General features: G+C 45.9%; 1 protein-coding gene across 10 annotated transcripts in view; it reads left to right on the top strand.

The window, feature by feature from the left end:
• Nucleotides 1-15,289, top strand: part of KANSL1 (KAT8 regulatory NSL complex subunit 1) — a 309,838-nt gene that overhangs the window by 126,237 nt on the left and 168,312 nt on the right. For all 10 annotated transcript variants that reach the window (XM_033918391.1, XM_033918392.1, XM_033918393.1 and 7 more), the window contains one exon: nucleotides 6,610-6,722. In XM_033918391.1, the coding sequence (XP_033774282.1) occupies nucleotides 6,610-6,722 (113 nt within the window). The remainder of the gene's footprint in view (nucleotides 1-6,609; nucleotides 6,723-15,289) is intronic.

The following is a 15,289-nucleotide window of genomic DNA, read 5'->3' as shown; positions in this document are numbered from 1 at the left end:
TATACAAACCTAAGGTTTAGTTTAGTTTACCATTGCGCCAGAGCGATGGCTAGTTCTTGGACTCGGTCCAGAGGTTTTTTCCTTGGAGGAGTTTTGTCTCGTGGCTATGTTGTATTCCGAGAGTGCTTTATCTCAGTATTACCGGTTGGATGTGGGGGCGTATGCGGTGGATGCGTTTAGTGCTTCGGTTGTTGCGGAGGCGGCGTTTGCTTCCCACCCAGATTGAGGATTGCTTTGCTACATCCCATTAGTCTCTGGATTCATCTGCTGCTGTTGCTAAGGAAAGAAAAATTATGTTCTTACCTGTTAATTTTCTTTCCTTTAGACGTAGCAGATGAATTCAGAGCCCCACCCTTTCTGGATATTGCATGTCGATTTTTTTTTCTTTTGCAACTTTCGAAGTTTGTTATTATTGATGGTTGTATTCTGTATTATTGCATTTTGAGATTTGTTATGGGAAAGAAGTTTTTTACATGCTATGCCTATTGATGGTTACGGATGCTTGGGCAAGGAGCTATACTGCAGATACAGGAGGAGTGCCAGCCAATCAGTTTCTCTGTCTTCGCCTGCTGGTAGATGTGTGCTATCCCACTGGTCTCTGGATTCATCTGCTGCGTCTAAAGGAAAGAAAATTAACAGGTAAGAACATAATTTTTCCTGCCACGGGGTTAGATTTTAAAATGTTCAGGCCATCTTTCTCAGTTGGTAGTTCCTGGACCCAGGGGAATGATCTCTATCCCAAAGGGCATACAATCTCACTTGGGGCAGCCTGGTAATGGATTTGATGGCTTCTGCTAAAACAGGGGTGTCCAATGTCGGTCCTCGAGGGCCGCAATCCAGTCGGGTTTTCAGGATTTCCCCAATGAGATCTATTTGCATGAGATCTATTTGCATGAGATCTATTTGCATGCACTGCTTTCAATGCATATTCATTGGGGAAATCCTGAAAACCCGACTGGATTGCGGCCCTCGAGGACCGACATTGGACACCCCTGTGCTAAAAACTTGAAAGTGAAGCACTACTTCAATTGGATGTCTCGCTGCCATCTCAAATTGAATATGTCTAAAACTGAACTCCTTATCTTTCCACCTAAACCTGCCTCCCCCCCTCTCGCCATTCTCTATTTCTGTGGCTAACACTATCCTCCTCCCTGTCTCGTCGGCTCGCAATCTTGAAGTAATCTTTGAGTCCTCTCTCTGCGTCTCTACTCAGATCCAACAGACCGCCAAATCCTGTCACTTCCTCCTCTGTAATATGACCAGAATTCATCCTCTTCTCTCTGAACACATTACCAAAACCCTTGTCCACGCTCTCATCACCTCACGCTTAGACTAGAAACATAGAAGATGACGGCAGATAAAGGCCATAGCCCATCAGGTCTGCCCACTCTACTGACCCACCCCCAAGTCTACTATCCTAGGGATCCCACTCCTGGTGACAGGTTCCCTTGGCTTAACCCTCTAAGGGATCCCACATGGGCATCCCATTTGCTCTTAAATTCTTGCACGCTGTTTGCCTCGATCACCTGCACCGGAAGCTCGTTCCAAGGATCAACCTACTGCAACATTCTTCTCTCAGGCCTCCCACGCACCCATCTCTCACCTCTTCAATACGTTTAAAATGCTGCTGCGCAACTCAGATTCTGTGAGAGCCACTAGTCTCACATTACCCCTCTCCTCAAGTCTCCCCATCCATTTCCGAATACAGTTTAAACTCCTCTTGCTGACTTACAAGTGCATTCGCTCTGAAACTGCCTGATATCTCTCCTCACTTATCTCCTCCTATGCTCCCTCCCCATGATCACCACTCATCGGGCAAGCCTCTCTTATCTGTACCCTTCTCTTCCACTGCCAACTCCAGACTTTGTCCCTTCTTTCTTGTGGCACTGTATGCCTGGAACAGGCTGCCTAAATCAATATGTCGTGCTCCGTCCCTAGCAGTGTTCAAATCCAAACTAAAGGCCCACTTTTTTGAAACTACTTTCAACTCTTAACTCCCACTCACTGCTGTCAGATACCTTACCCTCTATAATCTCTCCAATCCTGAAATGTCCTGTCTAAATTAGATTGTAAGCTCTTTTGAGTATGGAGTGTCAATTGTACATTAGAATGTACAGCGCTGCGTAGGCCTTTCAGTGCTATATAAATAATAAATAGTAGTAGTACTTAAAGAGAAGAACCAGGAAGCTTAGGGTTGGATGTATTGGTTCAGCCCTGGCCCAGCCAAGGCCTCCTTTGTCTTTACACCTTGGCCCATGGTGGGCTGGGGCATCCACAGGATCGTGACTCATCCAGGACTTGTGATCTTAGTGGCCTCAAACTGACCTTGCCATTTGTGGTATGCAGACCTAGTTTATCTTTAGCAGGACAGGAGCATCAAGCTTCCTCTTCATCATGAGCTTTTCATTTAGGGGCCAGTCCCCATGGAGAATCCAGTGCACTTTAGTCTTACAGCATGGTTCTTGATCGCAGAGCCCTAGTTCGCAAGGGATATTCAACAGTGGTGTGAAAGAGACCAGTGGAACTGCTCCAAACTCCCATTTCAGTTACCTTTGCTTTATTGCAGGCTGTTCTAGAAAACGGTTTTGTAGTAGCTTCCCTCAGGGTGCAAGTAGGCCTTTCATGTTTCTGGGGCACAAAGTGGTAAAGCTTTCACTGATAGCTTACTCAGATGTCCTTTCTTGTCATACAATGTTCACCATCCTAAAGAGCTTCATTAAAGCCCCATATGAGCCACTGAAAGACTCATCCTTCTTGGAGCTCACAGTCTTACTCCGTCGAGACAGGGAGGGCAAGTTAGGAGGAGGGGTAGCTCTATACACTAGAGAAGACATTAAAACTACCATAATCACAGATGTCAAGTATACCGGGGAATCCCTCTGGGTGAACCTGGCTAGAGGAAATGAAAAATGCCTGTATCTTGGTGTGATTTACAGACCTCCGAGACAACAGGTAGACAAGGATATGGAATTAATCGAAGACATTGAAAACATCACCTTGCGTGGGGACACAGTACTGTTAGGGGATTTTAATATGCCCGATACAGATTGGAATACACTTACCGCACAAACTAGCGGCAGTAGAAGGTTGTTAACCTCCATAAAGGGTGCACAGCTCAAACAATTGGTATTGGAGCCCACTAGGGACCAGGCGTTACTAGACCTGGTACTCACCAACGGAGACAGCGTATCAGAAGTTTCGGTAGGTGATACGCTGGCCTCCAGCGACCATAACATGGTTTGGTTCAACCTTCGGAAGGGTTTCTCCAGATCGACCACAACAACAAAGGTCCTAAATTTTCGTGGCACTGACTTCAAACGCATGGGAGACTTCGTCCATCGGGCACTGCAAGACCATGCTGAAACCAATAATGTAGAGGCTATGTGGGCAAACCTGAAATCTACCCTACATGAAGCAATAAATCGCTATATAAAAACAACAAGCAAACGACGGAGGAATAACAGACCCCAGTGGTTCACTACAGAAATCTCGGACCTCGTTAAGAAAAAGAAAAAAGCATTTGTTTCCTACAAACATTCAGGAAGAGGAGCAGTAAAAGAAGACTATTTGGCCAAGTCCAAAGCTGTCAAAACGGCAGTCAGAGAGGCCAAGCTTCAGATAGAAGAGAATCTAGCAAAGGACATTAAGAAAAGGGATAAATCCTTCTTCAGGTACATCAGTGATAGGAAAAGAAACACAAATGGGATAGTACGCCTTAGGAAAGCAGACGGGACTTATGCAGAATCAGATCCCGATAAAGCCGAACTACTAACGAATACTTCTGCTCAGTCTTTACCTGCGAGGCGCCAGGGTCCGGTCCACAGTTGCAAGCAAGGCATAGCTCAGATGACCCATTCTGGAATTTCGAGTTTACACCCAGCAGCGTCTACTGCTAACTATCAAGACTCAAAGTGAACAAAGCCATGGGACCGGACAATCTACACCCCAGGGTGCTTAGAGAGCTGTGTGATGTCCTGGCAGAGCCATTGTCTGTGCTCTTCAATCTATCCTTGAAGGCGGGAAAGGTCCCCTTGGACTGGAAAACAGCCAATGCAATCCCACTCCACAAAAAGGGCTGCAGGACAGAGGCTGAGAATTACAGACCGGTGAGTCTCACATCCATAGTGAGTAAACTCATGGAAACACTAATTAAGCATAAATTAGATACAATCCTAGATGAGAAGAATCTACGGGATCCCCGCCAACATGGATTTACCAGAGGCAGGTCCTGCCAATCCAATCTGATTAGTTTCTTTGACTGGATAACAAGGAAACTGGATGTGGGTGAGTCCCTAGACGTCGTTTACTTGGACTTTAGTAAAACTTTTGATAGCGTTCCGCACCGCAGACTATTGAACAAGATGAAATCAATGGGACTGGGAGAGACGTTAACTACATGGGTCGGTGATTGACTAAACAGTAGACTTCAGAGAGTGGTGGTAAATGGTGCCCCTTCAAAAACGTCGGAGGTGATCAGTGGAGTGCCTCAGGGCTCGGTCTTGGGCCCGATCCTCTTCAACATATTTGTGGGAGATCTGACTCAGGGGCTTCAGGGTAAAATCACATTATTCGCCGATGACGCCAAACTATGCAACATAGTAAGTGAGAACACTTTACCAGACAGTATGACGCAGGACCTACTTCTATTGGAACATTGGTCCTCGACTTGGCAGCTAAACTTCAATGCTAGAAAATGTAAGTTCATGCACCTCGGCAGCAGGAATCCATGCAAAACTTACACACTAAATGGTGAAACCTTAGTTAGGACCAAGGCGGAACGTGATTTGGGGGTGATCATTAGCGAAGACATGAAGACTGCCAATAAAGTGGAGAAGGCTTCATCAAAGGCAAGACAAATGATGGGTTGCATCCGAAGAAGTTTTATCAGCCGGAAGCCCGAAGTTATAATGCCATTGTACAGATCCATGGTGAGGCCTCATCTGGAGTATTGTGTACAATTCGGAGGCCATATTACCAAAAGGATGTGCTGAGAGTTGAGTCGGTTCAAAGAATGGCCACCAAAATGGTCTCGGGACTCAAAGACCTCCCGTATGAAGAAAGATGTGCCTTTGCGAAGAGTTTTACTTCACTACTTGGTAAAGACAAATGTTTATGCTAACCAGCCAGTTCAGTTGCGGCAGACCTCTATAGCCAGATTGCCTGTGGTAAGCAGCTGCTGGTTTCTCTCAAGCCACACTCGACCAGGGATGTCACATCTTCATGGGTGGAGTCTTGGGAAGTTCCTCCCACAGAGATTTGTAGAGCAGCTACTTGGTCTACTCTTCATACCTTTACAAGGTTTTACAGAGTGGATTGTGACGGCTCGAGAGGACGCTGCCTTTGGATCCTCGGTCATGCGGGCAGGCTCTTCTGTCCCACCCTAGATGCTGCTACTGCTTTGGTACATTACCTAACTTACAGACTCCTGAGTAGACGTAACAGAAGAAAAGGTTAGGTAGTTACTTAGATGATCTTCTTTCTTTTAATCTTCTCAAGAGTCCGTACGGCCCACCCTCAGTATATCCTGTCTTGCCTGCTTTTTGCCCTGTATATTCTTAGATTCCAGGTCTGGAATACTTCTCTTATCAGCAAGATGACTAAGCATAATGAAGACTTGTATAAATAAGTGAATTGCTCAGCCTCTGGCTCCTTTGAAGTTGCTGCTTGTTGCATACAGCAGGTTGGGTCACTCTTGCTACTGTGTTATAAATTTATGTTGATAATTAGTTTTTTCTAAATTGCAGAGCAGAACAGAATTGTATGATGTCATCAGGGACCTTCCCCATAACTCTTTCTTTGTATTTTATTCCAGTGGAGGTCGATTTGCTTTGGAACATACTTAAGGGGGCACTTCACTCCACTGGCAATGTGGGAAGTGTTGAAAGTTATGAGTAACACTTCTGCAAAACCCAGTGGGAATGGATTGATCAGTTAACCTACAGACTCCTGAGAAGATTTACAGAATGAAGATTATCCAAGTAGGAACCTAGGACTAGATTTTCAAAAAACCACTTAAAAAACTGACTGGCTGCTGTCGCAGCTGTTATAGTAGTGATTTTTTTTTAAAACGAGTCATTTTGCAAAAAAACACTCAAGCAAATTAGGTTGGCTGAGAGAAGCGAAGACTCGCTAAATTAGCATGTGCCCATCGCTAGGTATAGTGATGGGTACATGAAGAAAATAAGCGAAAAAACAAAACACAATAGCGGGAGAGATGTCCAATGTCTCCCGCTGCCAACCGACACACAGCCCCTGGCAGTGGGAGAGAAGCCCAATGTCTCCCGCCGTAAATCAACACTGCCCCCCCTACCCTCCCTCGTCAGCGGGGGAGTTGTCCATGCTCTCCCGCTGCCAACCAACACACACCACCGGCAGCAGATCTCCTGCCCAACTGACACATCCCCAGGCAGCGGGAGTGATGCCCAGTGTCTCCCGCTGTCAACCGACATACAGACCCTGTCAGCGGGAGAGATGCCCAATGTCCCTAACCCTTCTCCTTTACTTTTGGGTTAGCAGGGAAGTCTTTAGGCAAATGTTGCATGCTCTAGGGTACTTGGCTTGGAGTGGGTGGGCTCTGAGATCAATTCGTATACTTTCCTTCCTTCATAGGTCTCCTCTGTTTGCCGCTCTTCAGAAAGTCCTGCACAGGACAGCACTCTAACAGAGTCCTCTACTTCCAAATTTTGCAGCGCTCCTAGACCTGTCAACGGTGTCATCAACAGGTGAGTGATAGCAGAGTTGCAGTGGTACCACTTAACTTTGAATTTCCTCTGATATCTGACAGTTTCTAGAATTTCTAAATTAGTTTGGAACTTTACTCTTGATATCCATGTTGCTTCCTGCTCTCCCCATCCTCTCAGTGTTCAGTTTTGTACCTGTATTTGTACAGAGCTAGGCAGAGTGGCTTAGTGGTTAGAGCAGCTGTCTCAGCTCCCTGAGGAAGTTTGATTCCTACTTCAGCTCCATTGCCCCAGGTACAAAATGAGTACCTGTCTAAAATATGTAAACCATTTTGATTGTGCAGACTACACAAAAAAATTGATATATCAAGTTCCATCCCATTTGCCACCATCTCTCATCCTGTGGAGCCTCCTTGATATATCTCCCCATGGCTGATTCTGAACCATTGAAAACTACTTTAGGGTCTGTTTTCCAAGCCTATTTTGTACCTTTTTAAATACTGTGCTTTAGTCTGGCTTCCTGGGGTTTGAACCACCATCTTGTGCAATGATCTCAAAGCTGACCATGATCCATGGTAGAAATATGGTTATTGGAATACCAGAAGAAAATGTAAACTTGCTTCTGTCTTCTAGCCTGAAATTCCAGGCCAATTTCAGAATGACTTTTTAGTGAAGGATAAAGCAAAACATAGGTATCAAATGTAAAACCAAGGGTTGTGATTAAAAGAGGTATGAACTAAAAAGATGTTTATCCCAGGACAAGCAGGCAGCATATTCTCAACATGTGGGTGATGTCACCAACGGAGCCCCCTAGCGGACGTTTTTGTAAGCAGACTTGCTTGGAGACCTTCGAGCTTGCGACTGGCCTGCGCATGCCCCTCCCGCTCGACCTAGGGCATGCGTCTCCTCAGCGTGGCCTCAATTCTATGTTTTCCGCTGAGCCAGAAGCACTGCTCCCTTGCTTCGCGTGATCTCGTTGTCCCTCTTGCACCGTGGCTTATTTGGTTACTTTCAGTTGAGTCGCTGTGCCCGCGTCTTTATTTTTCTTTTTTTCCATTCGTATATTTTTGACCGGATTCACCGGTCTTGTTCTGGCTGCCTGGCCTCGCAGGTCCGCGGCCGTCCTTTTTCTTATGTCCCGGCCTCGTTCCGGGTTATCTCCATCACCGACCCTCATCGCTGGTGTGTGGAGTGCCTGGGTGCGGAGCACCGCGCTGAGTCGTGCCCACGTTGTGCGACTTTGCAACTGCGGGCTCTTTGTCGGAGGGTGGCCAAGATTCTCCAACTCTTTGGCCCCATGGATCCTGCGGGACAGGCCTCAGGCTCCGGCCTCGGCTCCTCCTGCTACTCCGGTCTCGGGTAAGTCTCCTCTTGCCTCCTTAGGTGTGCCGGCAAAGAAGCCTGCTTCAGAGTCTCATGTCAGTGCCGCCTCGTTGGCGTCTTCCAGACATCATTCTAAACGTGCCTCCTCACATAGGGAATACTCTTCCTCGAGGTCGCCTCCGAAGGAGCACACTGCTGCACCTACAATCCAACAGCCTTTGGTCTCGGTGCCTATATTCGAGGACATGCTTAAGGCTATACTTACCACGCAGCTTTCCTCAGTGGTGAGCCAACTGGTCCCAACCTCGACGCTTCTGACCTCGGTCTCGACCCTGCCTCCTTCTCTCGTGTCTCAGGGCCGTGCCTGCAAGACTCGTCAGGTTCCCTCAAGCGATTCTTCATCCCCCGAGTCACCTGTGACTTTTCGAGGGTCCAGGACAGGGGCCTGCTTTTCACCCGCTACTATGTCGAGGCTTGCCCCTCCTAAAAAGCTCCGGTCTTCTCCGCCCCTTCGGGGAAGGTCTCCGACCGCAAAGCCTTCCAGGCATACCCTTGTCCTCGAGTTGGACTTCAGTGTGCGTTCCCCATCGAGGCAAATGCCAGCCTCTTCGAAACTGGTGGAGGAATTTTCCTTTGCCCCATCTTCTCCGAGGTTCCGCCAGCTGATTCCTCGGACTCTGGAATCCTTCTCAGTCCACCTTGCACGGGGTCATTCCTCGACGCCCCCCAGGCACTTTAGTCGAGCCTCTTCGATCTCCCATTCGCGGGACTCCGAGGCCCCGGCTTACTATTCGAGGGAAATTTCTCCCTCTTTCTCGGCTGCCCCAGATCTCACTAGGGGTCTCCTCAGGGGGATGAGTCTTCTTCTCGAAACTCCTCCTTTATTCATTTCATCTTTGACATGGGTAGGGCCTTGAACCTGGACCTCCAGTCTGAGTCCCGTTATAGCCAGGAATTCCTGGCAGAAATGGGTGTTGATCATCAGCCCCGTAAGGCGCTGCGCTTGCCATTGCACCAGGTTCTCCGGCAAACATTTCTCCAGAACCTGGAGACCCTCTATGTGGTCACGACCATTCCTTCCAAGTTGGAGTCCGTTACCGGACCATCCCGGTTAAGGGGTTTGAGAGTTCTCAGCTTTCTCATCAATCCTTGGTGATTGAGTCTTCCTTGAAGAAGTCCAACCCCTCGAAGGTTTACGCTGCCGTCCCTCCGGGCAGGGAGGGCCTTACAATAGACAGATTTGGTCGCCATCTTTATCAAAACTCGATGATGGCGAACCGTGTCCTCAACTATAACTTTATCTTCACGTCTTACCTCCGGTTCTGTGTGGACGCCTTCCGCTGGTTCCGGGAGGAGGTGCCGGATTCTCGGCATCAGGAATTTTGTCTCCTCGAGGAGACCCTCTCCCAACTCTGCCTCTATATGTTTCAGGCAGCATGTGACGCCTTCGAGTTGTCCTCGAGGGTCACGGCGTTTGCAATTGACATGCGCCGCCTCGCTTGTCTCAGGATTGTGGACATGAATCCAAATCTCCAGGATCGACTTGCCAATCTCCCTTGCGTGTGTAATGAGCTATTTGATGATTCCATAGAGGCAGCCACCAAGCGCCTCTCGGAACACGAACGGTCCTTCGCTTCTCTGGTGAGACTTAAGCCGAAGACCCCTCCGGCTCGGCAATACAAAATTCCTCTCCGGAGGTACCCGCAGAAATCTACTCCTGCGTTTTCTTGGCCTCCTTCGAAGCGGCCTCAACAGCAGCAGCAGCGACAAGCTAAGGCCCAGCCGCCGGCTCCGGTGAAGTCTAGGCCGTCTTTTTGACAATTCTGGTCTGAGCCTTCGGGCTTCCTTCCTCCTGGAGCCTTCCCCCTTCCCTATCTCGGGGATCGTCTCCATTATTTCTATACCCAGTGCAGTGTTCTCCCCAGAAATTTTTTCCAGCCGGGTGGCATGAAAAAGTAGCCGGGTGGGACAGAATGGGGAAATTTGGTGTTAGGAAAATTAAGGGCTCCTTTTACTAAGCTGCAATAGCATTTTTAGCGCGTGCAGAATTGCCGCGCTACACGGCTAGAATTAACGCCAGCTCAATGCTGGCGTTAGTGTCTAGCACGTGCGGCAATTCTGTGCGAGCTAAGTGCGCGATAAAACTGCTATTGCACTTCTCATGTTATCTTATCCATTATACAACTGCCCAGATAAGCATCATTCTTACACGGCTAGAACTAACGCCAACCGCTATCGCAGCTTAGTAGAAGGAGCCCTAAATGTGTACTATTTGTATTAGTTAATTATTATTAGTTATTTTCCAATGTTCAATATGACTTCCTTTCTTAAGGTTTGACACTTGTTCCATAATTTTTTATTAAATTTAAGAAGTATCCAATTCTAGAAGTGAAATAATTAGATATTTGCCCTCTTTCAAAGGTATAGAGTAGCGCATCTCAAACTTTTTAAACTCCGGCACACTAAACGGAGCAAATGTATTTTGTGGCACACTAAATGCAGCAAATGTTTTTCATGGCTGGAAAAAGTTTCTGGGGAGAACACTGTTGCTGTTAGTTTTCAAGGTCCAATCACGTCAAAGAATGATGCTTATCTGAGCAGTTGTATAATAAAAAAAAAATGGATAAGATAACATGAGAAGTGAAATTGTCATGAATCAGAGGGATATATAACCCACGGCACGGCACCCAGTTATCTAAACAAACCGTTTTCACTACTACCTCTCACCCAGAAGAAGGAGAACACAGAACCTTTTCACCTACCCACCTCTCAACGGTACTCGTCGTAAGAAACTTTACGACAACCTTCTGGGGACACAGGCAGCTAAAATCGACTCTGACATCTCAAAACTACTGACCAAAACAACAGACATAAAAGAGTTCCGAAAAGAAATAAAAACACTACTGTTCAAAAAATATCTCCCATCACTCTAACCACCACCCAACGAGTTCCCAATCAATGCCTTTGAAAATAATAGGAACTAGACGCCATGACATCTTCTCAGTTATGGCACCTCTTATCTGGAATACTCTCCCCCTATATATCAGAAACATCAAAGATCTTAACTTATTTAAAATTAATCTAAAAACATATCTCTTCAAATCCTCATTTAACCTTTAGAATAACTTTTCTGCGTACATCTAAACAATTAATACGTCCTCACACATTTTCCCCAACCTAATCGTTTGGTCCTACCCATATCATACCCCTTTCTTCCCTTGAGGAAACAATAATTTGTAACTTTTATTCCCTAATGTCCTCTCCTAATGTTTCTTAGTTCGTCTGTAATGTCAATCTGTCATAGCCCTTTGAAAATTGTTAATGTAAAATAACTTGTTTTACTGTTTTATACTACTATCCTTTTTATTATGTAATTCGCTTAGATTTAATAGGCAAACCATCAAATTTTATTAAACTTGAAACTTGAAACTTTGGAAACACCCACCTATAGTATCTCTTTGTCTGTGATCTAGAATGTACTGTAACTCTTTTACACTACACCCGATTTAACTTGATTCAGTTGACATGTATTATATTCTGTGAAATCGAAGTATCATATTTCTTTACTGTTCCTGTAACTTACTCTTATCCTGTAATGTAATTCTACTGGAATTGCCCAGATATCTTCTATATTGTAATCCGCCTAGAACCGCAAGGCACAGGCGGAATAGAAATCCCTAATGTAATGTACCCTGTAGGTCCCCTAAAAGCAGGCTTGTGGATTAGATATAAACTATGAAGGCAGTGATGTACCTAGCATATGTGACACCCGAGGCCCATCATTTTTTGACACCCTCCCCCCATCTGTATGAAAAACATGATTTTTAGTAACAATCTACACATCACACAAGAGTGTACCTAGGAAAAGGCAGAATCTTACATACTGCAGTGAGCAGTACATCAATACACCCATTGTAAAACTAAACAAGCCAGACTAGTACAGATCAATCCTACATAGTCAATCCTAACTGAAAACCATGTCTTTCGAACACACAGAACACAGAAAACACCTTCGCCTAGTATGGAATATGTAATCACAAACTAACCCCTCTCCCTTTTACAAAACTGTCATGTGGTTTTTAGCCTTGGTGGTAACAGATCAGACTCTCATAGAATTCTGAGCAATTACCACCATGGCTGGTGCTAAAAAAACGCTCTACAGTTTTGTAAAAGGGTGGATAAAATAAAAAAAATGTAGAGAAAGGTTAAATTGAACCACCAAGAAGCTGGACTTTGCATACAATGCAACACCACCAGTGTTCTCCCCAGAAATTTTTTCCAGCCGGGTAGCTTGAAAAATTAGCTGGATGGGGAGGGACGGGGAAATTTGGTGGTGGGGAAAATGAAATGTATACTATTTTTATTAGTTAATTATTATTAATTATTTTCCAATGCTCAATATGACTTCCTTTTTGAAGGTTTGACATTTGTGCCAGAATATTTTTACTAAATTTAAGAAGTATCCAATTCTAAAAGTGAATAATTAGATATATGCCCTCTTTCAAATGGTATAGAGCAGTGATTCCCAACCCTGTCCTGGAGGAACACCAGGCCAATCGGGTTTTCAGGCTAGCCCTAATGAATATGTATGAGAGAGATTTGCATATGATGGAAGTGATAGGCATGCAAATTTGCTTCATGCATATTCATTAGGGCTAGCCTGAAAACCCAATTGGCCTGGTGTTCTTCCAGGACAGGGTTGGGAACCACTGGTATAGAGGTTTAAAAACAGGGAAATGCATTAATGAAGTCATTAGGTTCAATCTAGCCATTTATTTCTGCATGAATATAAACAATTAAAAAAAAAAAAAGATAAATATAGTTCATCCAGTCATACAAGAAATGGCTCTATAGCACCTCTAATAATGTTTAGACTTTAGATCACTAGGTTAATTCCAGAGGTCTCACTGAGGATAAGAAAGAGATGCAATCCCCACTTCCAGACTTCTTCCACATAATTTATGGAGAGCTGTTACTGAGCCTTGAAGGAGACCTGTGCGATTGCACTACAGCAAAATAAAAAAATAGCAGATAAAGATCAAAACGAGATCTAGGGTAAAACAGTTTAGGTAAATATGCAGGTAATAATTAGCAATGCAGTAAAAATATTATTTGCTTATAATGTAATTTGAAAGCTGCTTGATGTTAACACAACTTTAATTTAATTCTCTATATTGTGTGTGTGTGTGTGGGGGGGGGGGGGACAACACCACTTACGTCAGCAGTAAAGTTAGAATAGGGTCATTAAATCCAGTGGCATACCTAGTATATATGACAGCCAGTGCTGATCATTTTTTTAACAACCCCTTCTTCTATATAAAAAGTTATTTTTAGTAATAATCCATGAGTCACACAACAAGGGTGCACCTAGGAAAAGGCAACATCTTAGACACTGCAGTGACCACTAGAACACTAACACATACATTGAAAAACTAAACAAGCCAGATCGTGCAGTCAAACCATATCCTTTACATACACACAGAATACAGATACACCCTCGTACAATATGGAATAATCACAAACAAAAAATAGAAATATGTAGACAAAAGTTAAACTGAACCGCAAAGAAACCAGACTCTGCATACAATGCAACACCCTAATACTGTGCAAAATCTAAAGACAGTAGATGTAAATTTGAAAAAATTGCTACATAACTAGAGAATGACACAGGGAAAAAATTTGGCCCTGTCTCCTTGAGCTCACCCCCGTCACTGTCCCGTCCCTGTGGGCTTGGTCCCCATCACCATCCCGTCCCTGCGAGTTTGGTCCCCGTCAGCGTCCTATCCCCGTGAGCTCGGCCCTCGACCCCGCAAACCTAGAAAGAAGATTGTTCTTTAAGTAGAAGAGTTAACCAAAGTGGATGGGATTGGGGAAAGGAGGTGGGGAGGTAAGGAGAAAAGGCAGGGGAGATTGATAGGGAAGAGTCAAAAGGGGATAGCGATTCAAATATTCTTAATCTATCCTCTTTCCCAGCATCTTCTCCCCATTCTCTCTTCCCCATTTCCTAGCATCTTCTCCCCACTCTCTCTTCCCCATTTCCCAGCATCTTCTCCCCATTCCCCAGCGTCTTCTCCTCTCTTTCTTGCCCAGTTCCCTTCAGACTGCTTCAGCATCTTCTCCTCTCCATCCCCCACCCCCAGCACCCTTCGCGCAGTCCAGCAGCTCCCTCCCGCCAGCTCTGCATCTCCTTCCCTCTCTTCCCCTTACTTTCTCTTTGTGGCGATTTCTATAAGGCTCTGCGTTGTATTGCAGCCGGAGCCTTGAAGTCACGTCTCGTTGGCTGCTGGAAAAGTCTCCTCCAATGCAACCGGAAACAGAAGTTGTGTCGGAGACTTTTCCAGCAGTCACACGCTATGTGACTTCAGGGCTCCGGCTGTCTCCACCCTCACCCCTATGCTCTGGTATCTCTTTCATCTCGTTTCCTTCCCTTCCCTCCCCCCATGCCCTGGGATTTCTCCCTTATCTCGCTATCCTTGCTCTGGCACCTCCTCTTTCCTTCTGGTCTGGCACTTTATGTCTCCTTAGTTTCCCTTCCCTCCCCCATGCTCTGGTATCTTTCTCCTCTCCTTCCATCTCCCCTTCCGTTATCTGGCACCTCTTCTCCTTCCTTACTCTCCCTCCTTCCTTCCTTACACCTGGTCTGACATCTGTCTCCTTTCCCCCCCCATATGCCCTGATAGCTTTCTTTCCCCCTCCATGGTCTGGTATCTCCTTTCCTTTCCCTCCCTCGTTTTGGCATCTCTTTCCTTTCCTCTCCCTTCCCTGGTCTTCCTTCTCCCTCCTTCCCTCTCCTCCCCACAAACAAGGTACAGCAGCATTTTGCTTCCCCCTCACACCCAACTGGGTGCAGTAACATCAGGATTTCTCTTCCCCCAATAGGGTGCAGCAGGATTTCTCTTCCCCCTCCCCCCACAATTGGGAACAGCAGCACCAATTTTTTTTTCCCCCTCCCCCCAATTGGGTGCAGCAGCATTTCTCGTCCTCCTCCCACCAAAGACTTGATGCAGCAGCAGCAGCATTTCTCTTCCCCCCCCCAATTAGATACAGCAGCAGCAGCATTTCTCTTCCCATCTCACACACCTGTCGGAAGATTCGCTACACAGACTAAGGCAAGTTGTAAGTTTCCCTCAGTCGCTGACGTATTTCCCATAGGTCAGTGATGGAGGGAAGCATACAACTTGCTGCTCTTGGTTGCTTCGGGCCTTCCTCGTTGCCGGGTCTTGGATTCGCAGAAACAGAAAGTAGGCAGGACCCAGCAGCGAGGAAGGCCCGAAGCAAGAGCAGCA

The sequence above is a fragment of the Geotrypetes seraphini genome, chromosome 13 (assembly GCF_902459505.1).
Source record: "Geotrypetes seraphini chromosome 13, aGeoSer1.1, whole genome shotgun sequence".
Taxonomy (NCBI): Eukaryota; Metazoa; Chordata; class Amphibia; order Gymnophiona; family Dermophiidae; genus Geotrypetes; species Geotrypetes seraphini.
The sequence above is the reverse complement of the archived record's forward strand: the minus strand, read 5'-3'. Positions and strand labels throughout refer to the sequence as shown.